This window comes from Berghia stephanieae, chromosome 7 (genome assembly GCF_034508935.2).
Source record: "Berghia stephanieae isolate SIO BIC M18660-M18661 chromosome 7, UCSD_Bste_1.3, whole genome shotgun sequence".
Classification (NCBI taxonomy): domain Eukaryota; kingdom Metazoa; phylum Mollusca; class Gastropoda; order Nudibranchia; family Aeolidiidae; genus Berghia; species Berghia stephanieae.
The window spans coordinates 59,948,525-59,976,400 of NC_088366.1; the positions used below are offsets into that span (position 1 = coordinate 59,948,525).

General features: G+C 32.9%; 2 protein-coding genes across 4 annotated transcripts in view; one reads left to right on the plus strand and one right to left on the minus strand.

The window, feature by feature from the left end:
- The window catches only part of LOC144977577 (uncharacterized), a 31,930-nt gene extending 24,568 nt beyond the window's left edge, over nucleotides 1-7,362 (plus strand). The window contains exon 5 of the mRNA XM_078922944.1: nucleotides 6,044-7,362. Within this exon, the coding sequence (XP_078779070.1) occupies nucleotides 6,044-6,220 (177 nt within the window). The 3' untranslated portion in view covers nucleotides 6,221-7,362. The remainder of the gene's footprint in view (nucleotides 1-6,043) is intronic.
- Nucleotides 7,363-15,366: 8,004 nt separating this feature from the next.
- The window catches only part of LOC144977578 (exosome complex exonuclease RRP44-like), a 30,140-nt gene continuing 17,630 nt past the window's right edge, over nucleotides 15,367-27,876 (minus strand). For all 3 annotated transcript variants that reach the window (XM_078922946.1, XM_078922945.1, XM_078922947.1), the window contains exons 16-24: nucleotides 27,063-27,190; nucleotides 25,357-25,443; nucleotides 23,783-23,939; nucleotides 22,287-22,507; nucleotides 21,889-21,979; nucleotides 21,039-21,116; nucleotides 19,586-19,747; nucleotides 18,583-18,705; nucleotides 15,367-16,553 (exon numbers count right to left, since the gene is read on the minus strand). In XM_078922946.1, the coding sequence (XP_078779072.1) occupies nucleotides 16,437-16,553; nucleotides 18,583-18,705; nucleotides 19,586-19,747; nucleotides 21,039-21,116; nucleotides 21,889-21,979; nucleotides 22,287-22,507; nucleotides 23,783-23,939; nucleotides 25,357-25,443; nucleotides 27,063-27,190 (1,164 nt within the window). In that variant the 3' untranslated portion in view covers nucleotides 15,367-16,436. The remainder of the gene's footprint in view (nucleotides 16,554-18,582; nucleotides 18,706-19,585; nucleotides 19,748-21,038; nucleotides 21,117-21,888; nucleotides 21,980-22,286; nucleotides 22,508-23,782; nucleotides 23,940-25,356; nucleotides 25,444-27,062; nucleotides 27,191-27,876) is intronic.

The following is a 27,876-nucleotide window of genomic DNA, read 5'->3' on the forward strand; positions in this document are numbered from 1 at the left end:
AGGGTTCTAAGTCCATGCGCTCATGTGAAACACAGTTAATAAACTTTATTGATGACGTCTCAAAGTCTCTTAAGAAGACCCAACAAAATGATGTACTTATAATGGACTTCTCAAATGCCTTTGACATAATTGGCAACACGTTTCGACAATAAAGAATAAATGGAAAAATCAACAGATGGAATTACAACTTTTTGAAAGGCCGCAATTAATCGGTTAATCATCCAAATCTGTCCTAGTAGGATTTGGTGTTCCTCAAGGCTCACTCCTTGGTCCCACTTTCTTTCTTTATTTATATCAATGACATAGCAGATGCTCTCAAATTGAAAATCCATCTTTTTGTACATGACATATTTGCATGCTTAATAATAAAATCAGATAATGGGCAACATGACCGTGAAAATGGCGGCTTGTGACTAGAATGAAGAGAATGGAGATTCATCCAAAGAAATGCAATGCCATTTCCATCTCCAGAAATAAATCTTCAATTAATGCTATTAAAGACTACACAACCACACGTCAGAGCACATGGCATCAGCCAAATATTTAGGAATAACAATACAATCTGACTTAAAATGGGACGAGAAAACCCACAAAACCGCAATAAAGGCAAATGGGGATATCGGTTTCCTTCGAAAAAAATTAAAGATTAAACAACAGGCCCAGAATTATTAGCTTACAATTCATAAGTTAGGCCTCAAAATAAATAAGGATACACTCTCTGGGACCCACATGCAGAACGCCTTATTGATAAATTGAAGGCAGTACAGATACGAGCCTCTCGTTTTGCTACGGGATATTACGAGAAAACATCAAGTGTGAGCAGTGTGAATGATCAACTAGAATGGATGTCGCTCCAAAATAGAGAAAAGCTCATCGCCTGACCATGATGTATAGGATAAAGAACAACATAGTAGCTATTACAAATCCTGACCTACAAACAAAGACACGAACATCTGGGACTTCCGACATGGACAGAATTATCTCCTTGACATCTATCAAAAACCTCAGAAAATTCTCATTTTATCCCATAACCATCACAGATTGGAACAATTCAACACGAGAAATTGCATCTGAACCCACTTTAGATTTATTGACAGATCTTCTAGATTACTGCTGAATTTTTAACTTAATGTTATTGCTCACGTCAAAAACTTCATGAGTGAAGGTGGACATTAAAGGAAGATACAGATTTAGATTAAATATCACTATCGGATGCAGGTTCTTCCCTTGTCGCAAATCTATGGATGATTGTTGGAGTGTGGCGGAAGTTGTGAATTCCTTCTTGATTGAAACTCGAAGCTAAGTTTATCTTTTTGCACATGTATTTTATTACTGTTGCATTATTTGTTTTTAATTTATGTAGCATTGATTTCTCCCGTTTTGACTTTGGGATTCTGATACTTAGAGTAGATTCTATAACATTCTAGGGCCAATTCCATCACGTTGTTTTGATTATAGAGTTTCGCGTAAGAGACTGGACTTACACAATAAATCGGATATCCGCCGGCGATTTTTAGACTGAGATTTCGCAATCTTTATTGTAGATTGATTACTTTTTTTATTTAGTTCTTTGTATTTATAAGTTTATACTGAGGTTTTTTTGTTTTAAAAATCAATAGCATCAACAAAGCAACTGAATCAAAATCAAAACATCGATTTATTGAGAGACAATCATCTATTGATGTTTTTTATCTAATATCAACACATTTAGATGGGAATGGTTATAAGTTAAATACCATCTGGATTGATGATTTCTTTTCACGTTTCATCAGAAAGAAAGAGAATGATGGGTTTGTATGGTGTTGCTATTGTAAATTTGAGACCAAATATAGTGGAATAGGTGTTCGATTCCTAAAAGTTCACTCTAAAAGTAAATCCAATTAGCGTAACAGAACCATAAACATTTGGAATCAAAGACTCCCAGCAGCTGTATAAGCTATAAAATAGATGAAACATTTTCGTATTCTAGTTTAAGAACAGTGCCTCTCCCATATGGAGCAGCTAATAATTCAGATCGTTTAGGACTTACCAGGAAATACTCCTCGGTGCCTACATGTCCCAGGCCAATTTCACAATAGGATAATGATCATTTATGGCCCAGCATATTCTTCCTCTTTCCATGGCATCTCATCTTATTTAGTTAGCACACGAAATAGCAAATGAAAAGAAATCACTAGCTTAAATGCACATGCACATGGGAAGACAAGCGGTCACATACAAGATCCGCAATGGCTTATCTGAACCGGAGCATATCCGCTTGGTCAAAGTCTTGCAACATAGCCCGTTTTTACCCAATATTGAGGAATCAAGTTCTAGTAGATAAAAAAGAGAATTTTCATTAGTTTGTTATCATTTTAGTAATTTAAAGAAAAGTGTTTGTGATTTATATGCTAGCATTGAAATGACAATTGTAAATGCAGAGACAATGTTTGAGACTGTGCGCTACAAGTTTTTAAATGATCAGGCAGATTCATTTTACACATTTGATTTTAGCGCTTTCTGACTCAGGTGCTTTTTTGAGGTGATCATTAAATGGATTTCGGGCTAGATTAAAGGAAATTTCACCTTTAATGATATTGATGGAGCTGAATGTCACCATATTCACAATGCTGTTAAAAAATTCGCATCAATTCTTGAGAGTGATGGGTCGCTTATCAAGCTCTTGGATGATGTATTCAGTGACTATGACTATAGTTCCGTTATACGAGATGACCTATATAAAATATGTGGACAATCGAGTTGTCAGAGCACACTCCCATTCAAAGAGCTGGACATAGATGGATGTCAGTCAATAATGCGTCACTTGGATTCTTAGAGAAAAATGAAGCTCTTACCGTTTTTTAATCAGTTTGGTTCACTGTAGATGAAAAGAAAGAACAACAACAAAAAGTGTCTGCTCTTCTCAAACATGTAAAGAAAGGCTCCGAGACTAGGATAATTCTCATATTACACAGACTTTAAAAAAATATATACCGGCAGGTGGGGGAAAAAAGGAGGATAGTCGGCAAAATCTTCAGGAAATCACAAGAAAGTTGATTAATGCCATTATCATTGTCAGCATTTTCCCTCTTTTTAAGAGTTTCAGTCTTACTTTTGGACAGAAAGATCAAATGGTGAATAGACATTTCAATGGGTCTGTGTTAGGTTTTAGGACCATTTTGACTTGCTTCTTGACTCATGAATAATATGTAAAAGAGTTTAGTAGGGATATCAGCAAAGCCATCATTGATTGTGATAAGATACATCCTTTGAAAGAATTTATGTAGTCGATGCTGCACAGACCATTTTAATTGACACGGATAGTCAGGAAGCAAATGCATTCAGTAAAACAGTATAATCAGCTTTGAGAGAAACAGGGAAATATCTTAAGTTCAAGCTTCCTATTATCAATAAAACCCTACCTCTCCTTTCACCAATAGATCCAGATTTATGTGGTCATAGCAGGGCTTTATTAGGCTTACAAGATTATTTTTGATTTGTTGCCAACAATAGTCAGGCCTGAAGAAAAGGATATATTTTCGGCTGCAGCTTCCAACCTCCAAAGTGCTAACAAATTTATCAATAAAAGAGAAGAAATTGGATAGGTGGTGGACATAGGTGATATCAAACCCCAAATATGAAATACTAGGTCCAGTAATGAAGGCTTGTCTTTCTATCTTCACGGGGTTTAGAGTAGAATCTTCTTTCAGTGTAATGAGTAATGTAATCACAGGTACAGCAAACAGATTCGATGTAGGGACATATGAAGCCAAAGTCCTTAAAGTTAAAGGTGAAAAGTACTGAATAATTTTTATTGAGAAGATCCTGTACATAGTCCTGTTGATTCACCCCTTTGCTACTCCATGCAAACAGTTGGAAAGAGAATGAAGACTAAACATGAAAAGCCAGCAAAGACAAAGACTCGAAAAAAAAGTTAAATCATCAATCAATCAAAGAGCAGACGAATTAAGAATAGCAATAGAGCTAAATACAGCCCACTGACCCATTACTTAAAACAAAAGAAAAATAAATTTCAAGGCCATCGATGAAAAGGAAAATCTCTGATGCTGATGTTTGTAGTAGTAGTAGTAGTAGTAGTAGTAGTAGTAGTAGTAGTAGTAGTAGTAGTAGTAGTAGTAGTAGTAGTAGTAGTAGTAGTAGTATCATTATTATTATTATTATTATTATTATTATTATTATTATTATTATTATTATATTATTATTATTATTATTATTATTATTTTATTTTATATTATTATTATTATTATTATTATTATTATTATTATTATTATTATTATTATTATTATTATTATTATTATTATTATTATTATTATTATTATTATTATTATTATTATTTTATTATTATATTATTATTATTATTATTATTATTATTATTATTATTATTATTTATTATTATTATATTATTATTATTATTATTATATTATTATTATCTATTTTATTATTATTTATTATTATTATTATTATTATTATTATTATTATTATTATTATTATTATTATTATTATTATTATTATTATTAAACAAACATCTATTAAGATGATGATCTTAAATCTTTCTTTAAAGGAAAGTAGAAATCTCCACTTCCTCAATAGGTCTTAGTTTTATACAGTAAACAGATTATCATAGTAGTGAAAAGGCTTCACGTGTCAAACTTCTCTTTTCTGGATTTAAATTTCGATTTTTTAGATTATTATTATTATTAATTAATTTATTACCAAAGAAGTTAAATCTGAGTATTATCCACCCGAAACCATCACAGTGAAAGCATCAAATGGGCAATAATAATACTTGATATCATATATAGATGAAAACAGTTAAATATTTAGTGTAGATCTGAAATCCGTAAAGTAATTAAGTGAACACATTATTTCGAATGCAACGATTTGCGTAAAAACGCCAAACTGACAAATTTTTACAGTGTCGAAATTGATTGTTTTTGAGATTGTTAGTATCGTCGGTACATATTTTATGATATCTGTTTGACTCAACGAACTTTCAAACTGACTTTAACTTATAAAAGGAAATCACAGATGACTTCCTAATGCTGTCACTAATGATTTATACTTATACCGACATCCCTTGTTTATTATTTTTTGTATTTATTCTCAATTCCATTGTATTTGTTTTCCAACCACAGTCTACACGTTTTTATAGGGAATGAGATAAGCGGAAGAGTAGCGTCCCTTGATTGGACGTCACCCATAGTCTGTGACGTTACCGGCGGAAAAGTTATTAGAGAGAGAACGTCATGTTGGTTGTGCGCATGCGTCTCTCGTCCTCGCTTCCGCCCCGCCTCCCCTCTTTTCACTTAATTAATTGCGCACCTTTTAGAAAGATCTAGTATTCTATTTTAATTCCTGCTTCCTTACAAAGGAGCATACTATTTCCTGCCAACCAATGTTTTGTTTATTCATCTTAACTACGCCACTACCACATTATCTCATTCATCTGTGGTGTTTCTTTCATCTTGTTTTGTTGATAAAGGGGAAAACCCGAAACGTTCATCTGATCTGTTTTTGTAATTAAATTGAAGCTTACATTCAATCTCAAATTATTATTTATTTCTTCGAGCTTTGAGCATAACATTTACAGTGAATAAATTATGTCGAATGGAACGATTTGCGTAAAAACGCCAAACTGGCAACTTTTTACAGTGTCGAAATTTGTTGGTTTTGAGAGTGTTAGTGCCGTCGGTACGTATTTTATGATATCTGTTTGACTCAACGAACTTTCAAACTGACTTTAAATTATAAAAGGAAATCAAGTTATCTGTTTATCTATCTATAAAAAGTACATTTCTAATTTTCAAATCTTTCAGTAGAGTTGTGCGCCGTATAATTTTTTTTATTGACTCAAATAAGCACAATGTTCTCCACAAAGCTATATTTTTTAAAGAAAGGATGTGCGCGTTGGTTTCAGATTTTTAATTTTCATTTCTCATCTCCCTGGTTTTGACAGGATTGATGATGGTAAAGAGGGGAATGCCAAATGAAACACAATGATTTTGTATTTTACTAATATCATTACATTTCTTTTCACCAACAGGTAAAAAATTCATTGATGTTACTAAGAAGAGAAAATACGGCTAGTCATTGCTTCCGTGTTTTTGACATTATCACGGAATCTGGCGGTATAAAGAAATATGTCGGATATGACAAGATTAAAAGAAAAGATTTCTATCCTGATTCTGTTATAAATGGAATATTCAATGACTGTGAATAGTTGGTAAATGTAAACCAACAAGAAATGTGACAATATCGATGTGTAAATTGTTATTGTGGTTGTTATCAATTGATCGTTTTTGTCTCAAATAGTGAAATAATTGACCTATATTTTCTATCTTATGCAGTACCGTCTTAGAAGTACTAACTAGTAATACCGTGCACCACTAATATTTTTCTTCTTCTTCTTCTTCTTCTTCTTCTTCTTTTTGCTCATTTTCTTCTTCATCTTCTTCTTCTTCTACTTCTTCTTCTTCTTTTCTCCCCATCCTATCTTTATTGCTGACCTTCAAATAGATATAGGAATGCAACAATTATTACTTGATGACTAAAATCAATCCTTTATATCGTTTATTTCAATAGGTTTATTCAATTCACCTTAATTAATTCACACGCTTGACAAATCGATGTCAGTGACGTCAATCATGAAAAATATATTTGTAGTTTGTTTTCTGTTAAAAGTCAATATTATTAGAAATCAAACTATACGTCAATGATTTAGGAAATAATGACTATTATAACAATAATGATAGCCTATTACTGTAAATCAATCTAATGAGAAATATAAATTGAGATCCTTTTTTGATGTAACTTAAAGATACCTTTTACAAATCATGTTATTTACAAAACATCATCGAGTCATGTGACATTAATATAGAACTTTTATTGAAAACCGACTAATATCGAGTAAAAGTGTTTAATTTTACACGATTAGACTTTTTTTTATTTTTCGACGTTTTACAATATTGATCATTTTATATCATACTTTTCATAAATAGTCCTATGGAATTTTTATTAATTACAAAGATAAATTGAGACTTTTCTGTATTTAATTCTAAAACACTAAAAGTGCTGTAGATTGTTAAGATTACCTTTCAATTCAACTGAAATGTTCAATTTTGCCCGAGTTCTACTCTTCCAAATCCCCTTTTATGTTTGTCTATGAAAACTGTTATTCTGGAATAAATCAAATTTTACTGCTCTTTAAACGTCAATTAATTGTATTGTATGTTACAAATTTATGTTGTAAAATGTTTTTAAATTTGTCAATTTGTCATTGAGTGTGTCAATGTGGAATTACATCTCTGGGTTTCCCAGATATAATATTCACATATAAACGTGGAATAAAAGAAAGCAAAAGCATATATATGGTTTCTTGTTAATATTTTGATTAGTGTTATATGTTAATGTGTGTTTTGTGGTCTTTGCATGTATGAATGTTTTTATGTTTGTGTGCGTAAATGTGTGTGTGTGTGTGTGTGTGTGTGTGTGTGTGGCAATCATTTATAAATTTTCAATTAGCCTGGTTAATCCAGTTTAGTGAAAATTACTGATAAACGTGGATGACAAAAAATAATAACAAAGACCTGAGTGAAGTCATCTTCATTCTATCTATACACACAAACCACGTATACAGCTGTCGTTACAGTCAATGAAGAGTGGTCAAGAAAATTAGTTTTATTACTTTTTAGCTTGGCTTTGGGGAAATCTGTTAGAAGAAACCGTATTTGGGCTAAAAATTAGTTCGAGAGAGTAATGTTGTGACGATCTTTTGCCTTTTTTTCTCCAACTCTGTGAAACTTCCAGCACAAAATTTCTTCATATCGGGCTTCAAGGTCACACAGAAAAACGTGAGCTTTTGTATAGCGCAATATCTCTTAACAAATGGCCCCTGACCTATAGATAGCATAAAGAACGAGACAGAAAGCTTGCTAGGCGATATTACGATTTAATGTCCGATACAGACAGCGCTGTTATGGCCAGGTAATCACTCTACACCTGAGTACGGTGAGAGGGTTTGAGTAAATAATAAGAAATATAATATTAATAACAATTTTAAAAAAATAATAATAATAATAATAATAATAATAATAATAATAATAATAATAATAATAATAATAATAATAATAATAATAATAATAATAATAATAATAATAATAATAATAACAATAATAATAATGATAATAATAATAATAATAATAATAATAATAATAATAATAATAATAATATAATAATAATAATAATAATAATAATAATAATAATCCTTTCTAAAAAAATATAGCCTTGTGGAGAACATTGTGCTTATTTGAGTCAATAAAAAACATTATACTGCGCACTACTCTACTGAAAGATTTGAAAATTAGAAATGTATTTTTTACAGATAGGTAAACAGATAACTTGAATTCCTTTCATAATTCAAAGTCAGTTTGAAAGTTCGTTGAGTCACACAGATATAAAATACGTACCGACAACACTAACACTCTCAAAAACAACCAATTTCGTCACTGTAAAAAGTTGTCAGTTTGGCGTTTTTACGACAGGAAGAACAACCAAAAGTTGACAGATCGAGTTTAACCATTGCTTTGATTTTCAGCCGCCATTTTTATTTTTGAAGTATTGAAAGGTAGTGCAAAGCAGTCCGAGGGTCTTTTTTTTCTATTAGTGTTAGCTCGAGATCGAAGGGTTTTTTTTTCTGTTATGGTTAGTCATAAGTCTTAGTAAGGGTGCTAGGGCATTTGTTTTTCCATAAGTTAAGTAAATGGGAGACATTCCGAAAGCTCCTACATCCCCAGTATTCCGTCCATTTGTATTTTCACCACTGATCTTTTGTCGAAATAATATATTCACTTTAATGTAAATGTTGCTGCTCGAAGCTCGAAGAAATAAATAAGAATGTGAAATTGAATGTAAGCTTCAATTTAATTATAAAAACAGATCAAATGATCGTTTCGGGTTTCCCCTTTATCAAAAAACAGGATGAATGAAACACCACAGATGAATGATATATTGTGGTAGTGGCGTAGTTAAGATGAATAAACAAAACATTGGTTGGCAGGAAAATAGTATGCTCTTTTGTAAGGAAGCACGAATTAAAATGGAATACTAGATAATTCTAAAAGGTGCGCAATTAATTAAGTGAAAAGAGGGGAGGCGGGGAGGAACTGTGTAATGCAGTTTAGAAAGTGGAATATAAAAACGTGTAGACTGTTGTTGGAAAATAAATACAAAAAATAAAATAAATAAGGGATGTCGGTAAAGTATAAATCATTAGTGAAGGCAGCAAGAAATCATATGTGGTGTTTCATTCACCGTTGATCTTTTGTCAGTCGTTTATTTATTCAATTTGTCATCATATAGCAGCATTTTAAAAATTCTAGAACAAACCTTGATATTTTAGTGAAAGTTTAAAATTTCCTAATTTGACTATTATTTTGATTCTCGGCCGCCATTTTGATTTGTGAAGTATTGAAAAGTAGTGCAGAGCAGTTTTTTTCTATTAGGGCTCGCTCGAGATCGGAGGATTTTTTTTTTTATTAGGGTTAGCCATAAGTCTTAGCAAAGGTGCTAAGGTGTTTCTTTTTCCTATTACTCTTAGGGTTAGTTAAAGGTACTAGGTTTTATTTTTTTTTCTTGGGGTTAATTGAGGGAATATCATTTGAGTTGTTTCCCTTTGCGGGAGCTTTCGGAAAGCTTCCCCAGGATCGTCTTTCAACTCTACTTCAGGTTTATTTTCGTAGTTGTATTTGTTTTTCTTGACTCTATATGAATCCTTGATTTGGCTATGAATTATTATTGTTGTTTTTTTTTTGTTTGTTTGTTTTTGTTTTTGTTTTTGTTTTTTTCACTTAAAATTGATATTTATATTGTAAAGTGCCCAGAGCTTGTGTTTTACACGAGAATGAGCGCTATATAAATGTGTAATTATTATTATTATTATTATTATTATTATTATTATTATTATTATTATTATTATTATTATTATTATTATTATTATTATTATTATTATTATTATTATTATTATTATTTTCTTACCACAACCTGTTTTCTCACACGGACAACTGTATGTTGCTGTGTCACGGGTCAGAGGCTATAGTGGCTTACACTTCATGATGGGCCACACAGAAAAATCAACAGAGGATGAACCAAGTTACACAGACAACGTTGTTTACCAATCTGCCCTCATTTAATGATGGTGGGTACAATATCGAATGAAAATAGTTCTTTCCCCGAGAATTTGCGGGCTTTTTACTGGAAATAACAATAATAATATAAACATATTTTCGTAGCACCTTTTGTCGAAACCTCAAAGCGCTTTATAAAACAAGGACATTGTTTACCCAGGTATGAATAATATTGCAAGTATATATCAAAACAGTTAAGAGCATATAACGGGCATCAAAAACATCATCAATACAAAAGTCACATTTAAAATTAAATTAAGTAAATATTTTCTGAAAAGATAAGGTTTCAGGGTTCTTTAAAGATTGAGGGAGACCATTCCACATTGTGGGTCCGAATTTCATGAGACCTTTCGTCAAAATATTTATGTTTAGTTTTAGGAGATGCTAACAATTTGAAGTCTAGGGATCTAAGATTTCTCAGAGGTACGTACGGTTGGAGTAAGTCTTGACTGTAGAGAGGGACAGAAGACTCAAATACACCAAAGCAGACAAGGGCTGTTTTGTATTCAATTCTAGCCCGGACTGGCAGCCAGTGGAGGGTTCGAAGCATGTCCTTTGTTTCCTCGTATTAAGATTTTACCAGGAATAACTTAGCCGCATAATTCTGTGCTATCTGGAACTTGTTTATTTTGTTATTAGGGAGACCAGCGAGCAGTGAATTGCAGTAGTCGAGATATGACAAGACCAAACCAGAGACAATTATCTTCAAGGTGTTGGAAGCTTAAAACGACCTCATTTGTGATTTTATACAGAGCTCATAGTACATAATTTTCACATTATTGTTAAATGCGGATCCATAGACAAAGAACTATCCAGTATGACACCCAAATTTTTAGCCTTTTCAGAAATAGAAATATCACAATCAGTTATAGTCAGTATAGGAGTTGAAAAGTGGATAGACTTTAATTTTTGCTGAGTTTCTATCAAACAACAACTTCAGTTCTGTCTTCATTTAACAATAGCTTATTTTCTAGAATCCAACTTTTGATGGAGTCACAATAATTTTCTAAATCACAGACAAGAGAGGAGAAAACGAGGAGAGTCAGATTTATATAGCTGCTTACCGTCAACATAAATGTGGTAGCTAACAAATGGGAGTGTATTACACTGCCTAATGGTAAAGTATATGGAGTATAAAGGATAGGGCCTAAAGCCGAACCTTGCGGGACGCCATATTCTATAGAGACATCGTTAGAAACTTTGGCATTTACACTCATTGCCTGGAACCTATTGGTGAGGTATGATTTAAACCACGAAAGAGAAGTAGCAGAGATGCCAAAATCAGAATAAAGCCTGTCACATAGGATTGAGTGATCTACTGTGCCGAATTCCGTATATATATCTAACAGCGTAAGGATAGATATATTACCATTATCACTTGCTATCAGTAGGTCATTCAAAGGGCGGTTTCAGTGCTATGATGCTCACGGTAAGCTGACTCAGAAGGCTCCATAAGATTATTGGAATCTAGAGGATTCTTTAGCTGCTTTAGTACTACTTATTCCAGGATTTTTGAAAGAAAAGGCAAATTAGAAACAGGGCAGTAATTTTTCAGATTTTCAGGGTCTAAATTATTCGTTTTTAGAACAGGAGTGACGATTGCTTTTTTGTTGCAATCTGGTACAGCCCCAGACTGCAATGAGTTATTTATGATTACAATAATAGGTTCTAAAAACAGTCAAGACATTTCATTTTTTTAAAAAGATTAATTGGTATCGGGTCAAAGGGACACGATTTGGGTGGTGAGGCTAGGATAATTTCTTTCACTTCATCAGATGACACATGATTTAAAAAACTAAAATTAGGGATACGTTTTGGGGGTCTAACATAGTCCGAATTTTCCTCATTGTCTTGAACACCCGAATGAAGATCGAAGTTGTTTCTTATAATATTCACTTTGTCTGAAAAATACTTGGAAAAAGCAGTTGGGAGGTTTTCTTTATTTATGACGTTAGTCTAGACACACTGGCGCCAAATGTCAAAAGTAGCACAAGACACATGGCGGCCATGGATGAGAAGATGATCGAAAGGGAAGGGAATGGAGCAAATGGGTGTAAATATTTATGTACCTTTTAGCTGTAGCATGATAGTACATTTGGCGATTTTATAAGTTTTATAAGCCTGTCTTTTTTTTTTTTTCCTCCTTTTTGATTTTTTTGTTTGATTGTTCTGAATTTGTTAATAGTATTCGATACAACTTGTGTCTAATTATAAAACAATTTAAAAAAAATAAATTTATCAACTCTCTCTCTCTCTAATTTGATGTGTTGATGGAATATGTTTGCAATTAATTAAAGATTCTTATCTATAAGCTGCATCATCACAAGGTTGCAATAATAGACACTAACCGGGTTTGTTATGTAAAAACAAATACCTCCTGGTCTTTTGGGCAAAAGCTGATCATAATCACTTGATATAGTGGGCGACATTATAGGCCTTTAAAATGTTTAATTGGAAATGACAATTCATTAAATTATATTTGCAAAAGGTCAGGATATGTCTAATGATCAGAAGTGCTTTAGGACTTATTATATATTAAATAACTATGAATAGCGATGTTATATTTGCATTAGATTTGGGTTTGACTGATGGGCCGGTAGATTTTTATCCTTTTTGACAAATTTTCATTATCATCACTGGGGGACCTGTGCTTGTGTCAGTCAGATATCTCAAAATAAGTACACTGATAGCGTGTTCTTCCTTTTTCTTGGTTACTTTGATTGTAATTCTAGAACTTTTTACTAGATCCCATTTTCTTCCTTTTTACTGGCGCTGATATGACCTTACATTTGTTGCAAGCGCCGTGAAACCCTTAAAAACAAACAATACCTTTCTCTTTCATGAACGAATTATGGGTTTTTAGGAAAATTAATCGCAACTTTTTGCAAAATGTTGCTGTTTTTAGCTTGCAAAATTTGGGATTTATTTTTGCAAAAAACCGCCATGTCAGAATCAACATGCGATGTACAGACCTTATCTTAATAATCTCAAAGAAATAGACCCAGTCCCAATTCATTCTAAATTTCCCTGCTGCACTGTGGAAATAAATATGTAAATTTTTAATCCCACCAAGACTAATATGGTTATGTGTTTTGGTTAAATAAACCTGTAGCCTTAATTTACCAGTTTGAGGATGAAAATCTGCATGTGTTGCATAATAAGTTTAAATTTGTCTCATACGTCACCTTAATTCATTTTTGCCACATGGTGCTCGAATTTTTAACGCGCAACTGTGATTTAAATTAAATACTATTTTTTAAATATACACACACAAGTTCGGACTAGAGGCCAGAGGTATGGTCTATCTCAATTTATCAAATTGATATATAAAGTGTCACTATTGGCTCTTGGTTGTATATTTTTACATTTTTGTGCATTTGCATATGGGTTCAAACCGGGGGTCATGGGAACATGTTTCGCTTTGTAAAATTAATATATATACAATAGAATTACTTTAAACCAAAATTTTGGGGACCTTCTAAACCATTTCGGTTAAAAGACATTTTGGTTTAAAGCAAGTTCCCGTTTTGCGATGTTTTTCAAGGGTAGTAACTATTTAAGAAATTTGCTCTTTTAATCGTATCATGAGTTTCCCCTTAAATGTAGTTGTCTTCGTAACCATTTTAAAAATTATTATTTTTTAATTTTATTATTATTATTTGTTTTTTGTTTTTTTTTGTGTGTTTTAAAAATATTTTGGGGGTTTTCGTTTTCAATTCAAAATTGTTGAAAGAGTTGAGTTCGGGATGCCGTGTTTTTTACATAATATCTCCGTCTTGATCAACTTTTTTTTCATCGACTTCACAGAGTATTTTGATTCTAAACTCCAACGTGTAAGCACAGTGCTTTCTTTTAGACATCTTTTAGTGAAATGTAAAGCTAAAATAAGATCGAAAGTTCCTGTGCGATAATTGATAATGAATGATGTGCAACTACTCAGAGGTGAAGTGAAATGGAAATGAAAAGGCGTATCAATGCTAAGCTGTCTACTACACACCCCTCTTTTGTTGAAAAGCCATTAGGTTCAAAGGCCTAACTACATAGAACCCCCCCCCCCCCCCCCCCTTCTCACACACATTCAATCGAAGTGGAAATGAAATGGCATGTCAATGGTAAGTTGTTTACCACCCCCCCCCCCCCCCCCCCTCCTTATTGTCGTGTTGAAAATCCAGTCAGTTCCAAAGCATCAACACCCCAACTCCCCCTCTTTCCTCATTTTTCGACTGCCAGTCACCCGTTGTCTTCCTATTCCAGTCTGCGATCATGGTGCTGGCCAAACCCAAGTGCAGTGATTGAAGTGTTTGCCCACCCCTCACCCTCATCTTATACTTACGCTCTTTGTTTTAATATCGCCGGGCATTATTATGTGGGGCCACCTTCCCGAATTTTTGAAGAAAAATAAAGAGAGAAAAAGGGAAGGTGCTCTCATGTTACTTCAGTTTAAAGAAAGTCCTTCTTAGAAGTATTTCGGTTCATCGTAAGAATTAGTACAAAGATAATGAAGCAACTAGTACAATTTATTAAATTCTTTGCGGTTTAAGGTATTTTTCGGTTTAGCTTCTTTCGGTTTAAAGTAATTTTACTGTATATATATAATAAAATGGAGTCACTCAATTTATATATAGCCGAAACACGTGTTTCTGTGGTCTTTATCTACGTCTTAAGTCGGCGGCATACTTTTCCGTAGAATGATTTTATTAATTTGGGGTTCAATTTCAATGATGATGTTCTTGCGTATTGTTCCGAGAGTTTAGAATCAGTTATTAAGTTACTATGCGTCATTACCAGGGAGTGATATCACGACTGTTGAAGCGTAATAAATTCCACCATCCATGGTCAGCCATCAATATAATTTATAATTCCACATTCTGAGATATTAGTGTGCTCTTGGAATCTACATCTGATCCCTATTTGTTCCCAGTTCCCCTATGTCTTACTTTTTCTTGGGTGCTTTATTTGTAATTCTAGAACTTTTTACTATCCCATTTTCTTCCTTTTTACTGGCGCTGATATAACCTAGATGTGTTGCAAGCGCCGTAAAACCCTTAAAAACAAACAAACAACAACATTCTGAGATAAGGTGAATCTGGATTATTTAGTTTGTGTACTGATAATGAATGCATCAAATCTACTGCAACCTTCATTATAATAAAACACATTTTTAAAACAAGAAACTCAAATGCAATGACCAAGTAAAAAATTTTATTTTGCAAATTCTCACTTACGAATAATAAATGATAATTCACTTACAATTTAATTTTAATCGACACTTCATTCACCCATACTGATACTGATACATAGAAGGTGAATTGTAAAATTATAATTATTAAAAAATATGTATAGTTGTTTTCAGAAATTAGCAACTTGCTCAACCCATAAATGTTCATTTACTTAAATGACAACTTTTTGTAATTACATTCATTCATACGGTACAGGACAAAATTCCCAAAAACTCCTGGAGTATGGTATTCCATTCGATACATCCATGAATTATATAGATTTATTGTTTTCCATATTTCTTTGTGTGTAAACATCCAACATATGCATAAAAGCAAACACGCAATCAATAGCATTGTTAGGTAACCCGTTTTCATACAGATCAGTGTACGAGTATTGTTTTTGTTTTTGTTTTTAAGAGTTTTACGGCTCTTGCAACACATTTAGGTTATATCAGCGCCAGTGAGTACAAGTATCTTCACCCATAAATGTTAGTGATATAATGCCAATTCAGCAGAATATGATTATATGAACACACTGCGGTGGAAGAATTGTCATTAGTCATACAAAGAGCAATAAAACTAAAGCAACAGTTACAGCTCTTGGTATCTTAACATGTTTCATTCATGGCAACGAAGGAAAAAGAGAAATTTCAAAATGGAATAGGGAAGTAAATTTTATTTTCATGTAATGAGATTTTCTTTTTGTTCTCTTAATTCACTTACAAAATTATTGAACAAAATTTCGAAAAAAATTGCTTAAAATCTTTTTTAAAACTTATTTTGGTTGAGTAAATATTTTTTATGATTTTGATATTACACAAATATTCTAAGTTTGGGTGACATGAACGAGCATAACATAACAGTTAAATACTCTCCAAATGTTGGTGCTGAGTAAGAGGCATGGATAAAATAGTAAATAAAACATTTTCAATAAATATTTTATAAAAAGTATTGAGAAAAAAAAGGAAGAAATTCAAATTCAAACTGCTCATCTCTGAAAACAACCAAACTGTATTCAACAATACGAGATAATTCTTTAATGTTTCATTTTTCTTTTTTTCTCCGGAGGCTTTCCACCTTTTTTGGCATTTGTAGGAGCATCTGTGTGCGTTTTTCCACTTTCAATAACGGATGGGACACTGAAGCCAGGAATCTAAGGAAAGATGGGGGGGATAAACCAAGAAAATAAATGAAAATGTAATGGAATTTATTTTGCTTTCAAATCCATTGAAATAATGTGCGCAGTGCATGCACCCATTTTGCAAATTTTGAACATTTTTCCATTCATTCGTTTCACATGATTTGGCATTGACATTATTTATCCAATATCCATGCAAAATCAAACCAAGATCTCTGTAACTTTGTTTCAATGCCTGATATTTCATGGACCAAAGATATTTTTGCCTCCTCAGTGATGATAATGGAAATTTGTCAAAAAGGAGGAAAGTGTATCAGTCCATTGGGCAAACTCACGCCGAAATACAAAAATTGCATTACATCTAATGAATTGTCCTTTCTGGAAAATAATTTTAAAAGCTTACAATATTAATCAAACTGCTATCTACATCAAGAGAAGATAATTTTTTGGTCCAAAGGCTATGTTACTGCAACCTAGTGTTTATGCAGTTTATAAATTAGACTCATAAATATCTAACAACTTGCAAAACATAGTCTATCTAAACAAAGGAAAAATAGTAAATTATTAATAATTTGAACAATTGCTTTCAGAGTCGATAATCACCCTTGCTTATTGTAATATTTTATCTTTCTATGACAAGATGACTTCTAAATACAAAACATGAAAAGAGAGAGACAGAGAGAGTGAGTTATGAATTGATTTTTTTCTATTTTTTTTTTCCAATTCCTACCCAACATCTATTCATCCAAGGACACCATTGGCCTTGTGTTACTTTTGACATTTGTTGCCACCCTGTTTAGGCTAACGTCATAAAAATGCGAGTGTCACCAAAATTTATGCAACTGGGCACAGGTGTCAAAATTTGACACAAGACATGAAGATGATTTTTTTCATCCATCTACCATGGAGCCACCTGAGTGCTTTTCATAGAAAAAGGTTTGACACTGCAAAAACAGCGGAAGATTTCAAAGAAAATCCCAAATTCCAGGAATCATCACTGCCTCCTGAAATACGATGTATTCATACTTGAAACAATTTGTATGAATAACAATGTGATAAAATCACGTGGATAAATAGCGATAAAACTTCTAATATGAGTCTGAGCCAAAGGTCGTATTTGTGATGTTTGCCACAAAAATCCTCCACCAATACTAGTACTAGGGTATTTTGAAAAAAAAACTAAGTACAGAAAGAAAAAAAGGCATTTCATCGGTTTATATCATTGTAAATAATGTAAAATAAACCTTTAAAAACTGGCAATCTAACGACAAAAGAATAGCAAAAATATTTTCTTAAAAGTTCAAAAAGTATGAACAGATTATCAATTTTGTCATACTTTTTTTACACTTTGAAATGGTCATAAAATATTAATGCTAGATCGTCAGTCTTTGGTATGATTTCCCTCATTTGACCCAGAAAAACTAATGTAAGCAAATTTTACCCTAGTTTGTTCAAATAACTTAGTATTGGAGTATTTTTGTGGCGAACATCACGAAAACGAACTTATGACACGGCCTGATATAACCCAATCTAAAAAAATGATCAGAATGACAAAATCTGACATTTTTGCAGTATAAAGAAACTGCATTCATTCTTTTTCAATAAAAGCATATTAATTTAGGAGTTTTAGATCCTCCAAACTTCATGCAAAACTACACTACTAAATTTTCAGCATGTCGCATTAAAATGAATGTAAGGTCAACAGTTAAAAAAAAAATAAAGTAGTCCTTCAGAGCCATTGGGCCCATGGAGCTGGAGTTTATCCCAGTTTCTATAGCGTGAAACGGACAATAGTAATTGCTTGCTATCCTTTTGATAGGATGCTAGTCTATCGCAAAGTAATTTCCTTTCCGTCAACTCTAACAGACTAAGCAACCCATTCACTGCTGGGTGGACAGGGGGGGGGGTCAGAAAAAATTCTCAACTGCATCTGGGATGGATCTCGGTCCCTTTGCGTGTGAAGCGAGTGCTCTACCAACTGAGCTATGGGGACCCCCAAGGTCAACAGTTAACAAGATTCCAATTGGCAAATTGTTTTCCCTACCTTTGGTTTCACCAGCTTTAGCGAGAGTTTCATGTGTTGAATGTTGGACCTGTCAATACTCAATTGTACCACGACTGGGTCAAAAACATGAAAGGTCACATCTCCTGATGTCTGCGTATTATTCTATGAAATGTCAGAAAGAAAGGGGGGTTGGGTGGAGAAAGATTAAGGGAAATTGCTGTACAGAAGATCAGACTAAAACTCATTTAGAGAAAAGGAAAGATAATAATAATAATGATGATGATGATGTTATATAATAAACAATAATGATAATAATAACAACAACAACAACAATAATAGTAATAATAATAATAATAATGATAATAATAATAATAATAATAATAATTATTATTATAATAATAATAATTTAGTAAAAAGTCCAGTGCAGCATGCATTTCTCATCCTCTTATTCTTTGTTTTCACAAATTACTCATACAAATCTGAAATTTATAATTTCCCTATTTTCAATGTACAAATTTCACACAATCCTCGTCTTCACTGATTCCTCGTCTTAAATACTTGTATCAAGCAAGGACGAGGAATATAGACTGTGCTGTAAATTACAAATTACACCTGAAGGGATAAATCATTGACTTTTTAAAAAGACCTTATACTAAGAGATAAAGCCTTTCGAAACTTTTCACTACTTTTATTTTTAAAATGCTTGGTTAATCTCATAAATAATACATCAAACCAAAAGAATAACTATAAACACAAAGAGTTGATCCACACAAGCACCCAATGTTAAATGTGACAAATTAGGGAACAGGCACTAGTGTAAGATAAAAATGTGAAAATAAGTGTGTTTAAAACAGTGCCAAACAAAGCAAGAAAGAAAAATACAAGAAAAAAAAAGAATCCCAAAATCTCAGTCTTCCTTGAAGAGGCAGGCTGATTTTTTGGGATGTTTTTTTTTCTTTTATTTTTCTTTCTTGCTTTGTCTGGCGCTGTTTCAAACAAACTTTTTCAGATCTTTGATGTTAATTGTGCTAAGCTATATCACCTCTTCGTCATAATGAAACAGGACCGAGGATTGGGAGCCACCAGCACTATTGAGGAACACAGTGCCTTCCAAGCCATATTTGGGTATGAGGACCTGCAATGCATTCTTTCTCACAAACAAAACTGTGCCATCTTCGTCTTCGATACGGTTCTTGAAAAATAGCTGAAATATGAAATTTATCAGAAGTATTGTTCATAAAAAGGAAAAAAGATAATCCTGGTTTAAATTTAAATCGCCTAGAAGACATGCTTACAGTAGCACAAAAATATTTAAATAGACCACTCCCCCCAAAAAAATGTATTGACTTTTGATGAATGAAACATTTAAAAATATATAAAATTATTCAGTGTGTTAAGTATTGTTCAGAAAAAAAATATTTAAATCCTGGTTTATATCGCCAAGAAGACATACACAAAGTAGCACAAAAATATTTAAATAGACCTTTCCAAATAAATAAAAAAAATTGAATTTGGTTGAAAAATAAGCTATAGATAAGACATACAACACAACTAGTGTACTCAATCTAAGTGTCGTTTTTCATGTGAATGTTGTGTAAACAAATTATGAAAAAGACCTGTCACAAACAAACTTCTAAATATTCAATACTTTCATTTAAAAACAACTGTATTTCAAGAGAAGAGAAACAGTATTTACTTTAAAATAAAATATAATTTCAACCCTTCTCTAAAAGCATATTTTCAAAATGATTTAGACTAAATATATCTACTAAGATATTCAAACTAGAATTAGATATATGAGTAAATATTTTAAAATATCTATTTAAAAAATACAGGAATGATTCTTGAGTTGAAAAAATTCCTTTCCTGTCAATTGCGAATTTTATTCTTTATTATAACTGACTGATTAAGCTAAATTTTGTGCATGATATTTTGAAATGAAAACATCTGTATGAGTGAAATGTGGATGACAATATAAATTCACATTCTTAACTATCGATAAGCATAATTCATGAGATGAAACTGAAATTAGGTGGTATATTTTTCTATTAATTTCCTTACAAGTTTACTTGATTAATAATACAGTATTGAAAATATCAAATTAAGAAATTAAGGAGCAGGTATCGGTGTAAGATAAAGATCTGGACAAATGTGTATGAAAGATGCCAGACAAAGCAAGAATGAAAAATACAAGAAAAAAAAAAAACATCCCAAAAAATCAGTTGAACTCGACTGGGATCGAACCTCAGACCTTCTGATTACTGGCCAGATGTGCTACTATTACGATGGTAACACGTCTGACCGGTAATCAGAAGGTCTGCGGTCCGATCCCCAGTCGAGGTCAACTGATTATTTTGGGATGTTTTTTTAATTGTACTTTTCATTCTTGCTTTGTCTGGCATCTTTAATACACACTTATTGATGTTTTTTTCTTGTATTTTTCTCTGGCACCTTTCATACATACTTGTTCAGATCTTTATCTAATAATAACTTACATGAGTGTGTAGATTGACAGAAGCCCTCTCAGCATGTTGAGCCATTTTATGTCTGTAGTTCAGGTTGTTACAAATGGTCTAAATAGAAAAAATATGTAACGTTCGTATTTTAAATGTATACTCAATAACACAAGACTGAACGGCATGTATCTAGATTACTTCCCTCTAAGTCAAGGGCCAGGTCTAAACTAAGTAATTTAATTCCAAGACAAGGACAGAAAGGTGAAGTTGTCGTTCAGAGCCATTAGGCTTATGGAGCCAGAGCGTGAAACAGACAACAGCAATTGATTGCTACCCTTTGGACAGGACACTAGTCTATCCTAAAGTACTTTTCACCAGATCTAACAGACCCAAGCTACCAAATCACTGCTGGGTGGACAGGGGGGAGAGAAAAAACCTCAACTGCACCCGGGATCAATCTCAGTCCCTTTGATTGTGAAGCAAGTGCTCTACCAACTGAGCTATAGGGACAGAGAGCAACCTGGAAATAGAAATATTTGGGGATAAAAGACTCAGCAACAGATCTCCCAGTGCACCATGGGGGGGGGGGGGGGGGTTGAAAGACTCCATCACAATTATGAAAAGTAAAAAAAAATCTTTAGAAGTGACCTTTTTTAAAATTATTAATAATAAAATTCAAACTGTTATAGAAAAAGGCATAAAATTAAAAGAGTTTTTCTATATTTTTGAGCATTCACTTCATTATATATATAAAAAAAAAAAACACAACTTCCCCCCCCCCCCCCCCAAATAAAAAAAAAGAAATTAAAAAAAGGAAACAAAAAAATCACATAAAAATCCAAGTTCTGATGTAAGAGAATTGAATTATTTTTCTTCCATCCAAGCCTACCTGTATTTTTGATTTATCAAGAAGATCAGGATATGAGACATCTGCTCCAATACAAGTGGCCAGCAATCTATGGACTATGATATCTGAGTACCTGGGAATTGAAAAACAATCACCAAAAAGAATTTAAAAATACAAGGCAAAAATATAACAGTGTTGTCTTCATAGAAATATACCTTTTCAATAATATGATGATGTGTGATGAATGATGATGACAGATTATGCTATTAGTATTTTAATATAGACTATTATATACAAAATGTAAAACAAAAAATTCATAATATAGTAATAATTCATTTCCTCACATCAAAAAGTAAAAAAAAATTTGATTATCATAATAATTGCTGAAAGAAAGAAGTGACAAGGTAAGAGTCTGTTTTAGCTAGTGACCTACTACTGACCTTCGGATGGGAGAAGTGAAATGTGTGTAGATGGGCGTGGCCAGACCATAGTGCTGAAACTCTGCAGGTTGCAGCGTGCCACTGGAGAAGTAGACAGCCTGCATCATACAGCGAGTGGTCATAATTCGGATCATGGTGTTAAAGTAAGGGTTGTCTGGCACCACCGCCTTGTCCAGGCCTTCTGCCAGGCTTTTGCCACTTGACACATCGATGTGAAAACCCTGTTTGACAGATTAAAGTTAAACGCCATCAATGGAATCAAAGATTGTGTGGTAAGATGTCTTGCCTCGTACAAACGACAAGCAATGTTGAACATCCTTTAAGACCAGATGGGTAACTGTTGTAATTTCTCGTCCCACAATGGCATATTTGGGTAAGGCATACCTATCCCACTGGACTCAGATTTTAATTGAATTAGTGCCAGTTTGCAGGCAGTTATGGATATTGTAAGAGTGGTAGTAAAAAAAGGGTTCCTTACAGGTGACTTTTACAGTAAGATATAAAGCCTGCAAGAAAAATAAAAGGAGCATTGTGAAGAAGCTCTATGAGCATTATGAGTTATAGAAATCTGGACATCCAGCTCTAACCTTATATCCTGTGCTCTGCCTGTCTTTCAGAGCCATTAGGCCCTGGGAGCTGGGATTTATCCCAGTTTCTGAAGCATGACACTGAAAATAGCAATTGCTTGCTATTCTTTGGATAGGACGCTAGCTTTAGCAAACCCAGTTACCCAATCAATGCTGGGTGGACAGGGGTCAGAAAAAGATCTCGACTGCGCCTGGGATGGACCTTGGTTTCTTTGTGAGGGAGGTGAATGCTCTATCAACTGAGCAGTCAGTTCCCCTGTACAATCAATAAATCTTCACTTATTTATGGCAGAGGGAAGAAGAAAAAAAAATCCCTAAAAGATAGGAGTACAGGTTAAATATATGTAATGTTTATTGTAAAAATCCAATTTATACAATACAGTACAAAAAGTATACCTGTCTACTTGAACATTTCAAAATCAGTAGCCAACACAAAATTCATCAGTAATAAATGGTACAATTTTAGTAATAATCCACCAATTAACAACAAAACAAAAAAGGAAAAAATAACTGCGTATCTACAAGCTTCTATACGTAAAATAAATGTTGTTGACCTCCACCATTACGAGCTGGCAATTAACTAAGCTATCATGAGCGTGAACTGAGCAGTAGCCTTTATAACTTTAAGGGAACTTTTTTTTCTCTTTCATTGATAACTGCTGGAACTTAAAATTTAAAAAATAATTGTTTTTTTTTTATCCCTCTAATACTACGACCAAATTGCTGTGAAATCAAAATCCGTAATATTTCTTCCATTTCCGTATGTCCAAAATTGTTACCTAATTTTCGTAACAATTACGGACGATCCGTAAAAGTAGGCAGATATGCAAAAAGTCATATTCTAATAAATAACTAAACTGATTTGATAATATCCAAATTGCAATGTTGATTGACAAAAATAATACTTACTTTGGAGGAGGCAGCCTTGAAAAGTGGTTCAAAATTTGAAGCAGGAGGGGCAGGGTGGCGACGCAACAAAGCGCTATCGGGAAACTCATTGACAATCTTCTCTGCTACAGAAATGTTGGCAAGCAACATGAACTCCTCTACCATGGAATTTGTTTCTCTGTAAGAGATAATGATTGTCATATGAAATTAGTCAAAAGCAAGGGTGAAAGTTGAGGTCAATCAATTTCCCTGAACAACCCCATCAGGGTTGTTCTTTGTCCGGTTTTAGCCAGAAAACCGGCTATTTTGAATTTTTAGGCTGATCTTGTTCGGTATTGGTGAGTTAATTCTTTTTTAAAGATGAAAGTATTGGTTGTTTAAAGGCTGCAGCAATAAAGGGGAAAATAGATGGATATAATGTATCCTTTTCTATGATTTAAAGCTGATAGCATCTGATGAAGAGAAGCTTTGCAAGAAATATGCTGGTTATGAGACATATTTCAGGCTTTTTAAAATTTCAGCAAAGGGCATCCCTGCCCGTGGTGAGGTTTAAATCCCTAAATGTGAAGTGATTCAAAGCACAGCAATCTAACAACACAAGTTAACTTTCTAATTTCTCCTGGTGAATCTGCATGATAGAAAAAAAAATTACAGCGCAGGTTAAGAAAAAAAAATCTAAATTTTTCAGAAATTCCAGGAATAACAAACAACTTTCACCCCTAGTCAAAAGATAGGTAGTTAATGTTTATTTAGAGCAGACAGTCCAATCATCATTCATGTAGAATCATTGGTTTCTAAGCATAAGATGTAATATAGGATAATACATTATAAAAAAGATTTACTATGTCTACATGTCAGAAATGTCATAGTCAAATCGAGTATATTTTCTCTATGTTATGAGTAAGTATAGAGCAATCGATGATGAATGTAAGTCACAACACAATTTATTCTCAGCCCAGTGTTGGGCAAGATCAAGTCATGTGCTCCAACTGAAAAAAAGGAATTATATATTCTCCTGTACTTTCTAGAAAATGTGAAATCATTAAAATACTCAAATCCCACTTCATATTAATTAAAAACATCAATATCCAAAGGAAAAACAAAAACAAGATAAGAGGTCAAAAGATGCATAAGAAAATCCTCTCAAAAATCTGAAAAATAAATTTGCAAAACAAAAAGGAATATACACAAATGTGATACTGTGTCAGAATGACCCAGATGCTTACAACTAAATTTAGAGTCTAAATTATAAAAATTGGTTAAATCGAATTGCTTTAATTTAAAAGGATAAACGTAGTTTCTTGAACTAAAGGTATAAAAAAACTCCTTATTCTGTGTATTACGATTATTAATTAAAATTATGACATAATACTAGATTGACTAGTGATTATAATGTCTCGATTACAACAACAACAAAAATGTTTAATTCAAGTTTGAGAAAAAAAACAAAAACACAAACCAAAATAATATGAAATATCCATCAATGCTATCTATTACTGTCAATAGAGAGTAGCGGGGGCAGGAGGAAGGAGGGGAAAGGGGAGGGGGATGTGAATGTACTTATTGCTTATTTACAAAAATTTAATATAAAATACCTCAATTCTTTGACTTGAACATCGATGGGATCATGAGTCTCACTGTCCACGTGGAAACGAATTTCTGTTGAAGCCAGACTTAGAGCTCTGGTGATGATTTGAAAACAAAAGAATTCTTTTTTAATAATAACAGCCAACTTTTCAAAGAGCTAAAATGGGACACCCTAAAGCTCACTTCCGTCATTACCCAAAATGGCTGTAGGTTTGGACTATGATAGTCTACCATCTAGATTTAGAGCTATACTCTCAATTTGTCTATTCCTTCTCCAGATTGCTAAATCAAGAAACATCAGAACTATTTACGTGGTACTATCTATGCAAGGTGATGTGATTCGTAGTGAGATCAATGGCATGGTATGTCATCCCTCCTGTTTCAATTCTAAGTACACAACCAGGGATAATGGACTAAATATCACTGTACATTTTTACAGAAAATTCCGAATTTGAAGAAAATAAAATATATGAATAAACCTTTTAAAAAATCATGAAATTCATCCTTCTTCATATGAATTGTATCTTTAAAATTCTTTAGGAATGGCATAATGTAGCTCGATTGTGAAAATATGAAAAGGTTTTAGACAGTGCTAGATAAAGCAGAAAGAAATATGCAAGAAAAAATAATAAAAAATAAAAATCAACCAGCCTTACTGAGGATTGAATCTCAGACCTCCTAGTAACCAGGCTGATGTTTTTTAGTAAGTAACATAACATAACATAACATAACATATGGTATAGGGCAAAATAGGATAAAATCCCTTGAAGGCCCTTAATATTAATAGTAATGCCATAAATCTATTGATTAAAGATTTCAATAATGATACACGTGGTAAAGATAGTATTTCAACTTAAATGTACTCATGTAAATGTGGTGTTCAAACATATATCTTTAACCTGACATACAAAGCACACACACACACACACACACACACACACACACACACACACACACGCTTATAGAAGATAACCAAAATAATAGAACAATGCATAATATATACATACAAGACTGAAAGCCCTGTCAACAGTAGTGCAAAATAGTATTATTTAGGATGATTCTTTTCTTGTATTTTTCTTTCTGCTTTGTCTGGCACTGTTTCAAACACACCTTTTCAGATCTCACACCAGTGCCTGCTCGTTAAATTTTCACTCTGTAGTTCAATTGGCATTTCTGAATGAAATAACTACAATTTCACTCATTTTTAAACTGAAATTCAACTTTTCAAATCTCAATCTCGAACAAAACTTCAGAATTTGGACAACATTGGAATCCCCCCCCCCCCCCCCCCCCCAACCCCCCAAATATCTGTATACTTTGATTGAATCTTTTTAAGTAGAGGGTCTGTTGTACAAACATTTTAAAAATAAAAAATACAATCTTGCCTTTTTTTTGGTCCATAAAGGTAATTCTAAATCTAAAATAAATATTTAGCTTTATTATAGCTTGAATAGTATAAGTCATGGGTTGTTGTAGACCAAAAAAAATCTTGCTTATATTTTTTTTGTCCTGGAGGGAGATCCTGAATATAATATTAATGTTTAGCTTCATTATTTCTTGAATAGCGTCAGTCATAGAAAAAATCAAATCAAATAACAAAACAGCTTATATATTTTTATATCTATACTAAGTTATCCAGAATGGCTTGTTTAAAAAAAAAGCATTGGAAAAAAAACAACAACAAAAAATCAAGCACAAATCTCCACAAACTCACCCATTGTCCATTCTCTTTTTCTTGAGTATCTTGGCCAATCGGTTGAGACCCCTGAGACTGACGGTCAAAGCATCGTTGGCCTTGACGTCATCAATCTTCATCTGAGCTTCGGCATATGTTAGGGAAGCCTGGACAATTTATTAAAACGACACATCAGAATCATATCAACACCTAATTGGAATTCTTAATAGAAAAATCAACACCCACAGCAAGTATTTTCTCTCATTTGAGGTAAAAATGATAAAAATTATCATTATTACAGTCCTATAATAGTCACAGTCATTAATAAATAAGAAATCTGCATTTTATTCCCTAAAAATCAAAAGTCGAGAAAATAAAAGTGTTTTAGGATAAGAAGCAGGATTTCCTTTTTTTTTAAAAATTGAAAATGATCATTCTAAAAATATGAATATGCATATAGTTAAATTTCAAAACAGTAATAGTAATATAACATTCAAATTCCCACAAAATATTCCAACACACAATTCCCATTTTGGAGGAAAAAATCTGAACATGTTCTTCCAAAAATCTGCAGAATCGAAATTTATCGCTCGTAAAATTGCAACAATTAAAGGGCTCCTGGTTAAAGTTCAATCCCAAAGTTGTGTCCTTGGAAAAAGGCTCTTTACTCACATATTCTCATTGCACTCAAGTGTAAAATGAGTACTAGTCCAAAACAGCAGCGTCTCTATCGAGAAAAAAAACTGTGATAGTGTCCTACAGCTGCCATGTCTTCTTACATGTGAGGTGTTGATTTTGGTTTGGGACTACTTGAGCACATTTCAGAGGATCTAGGATATTGCACAATATTAAA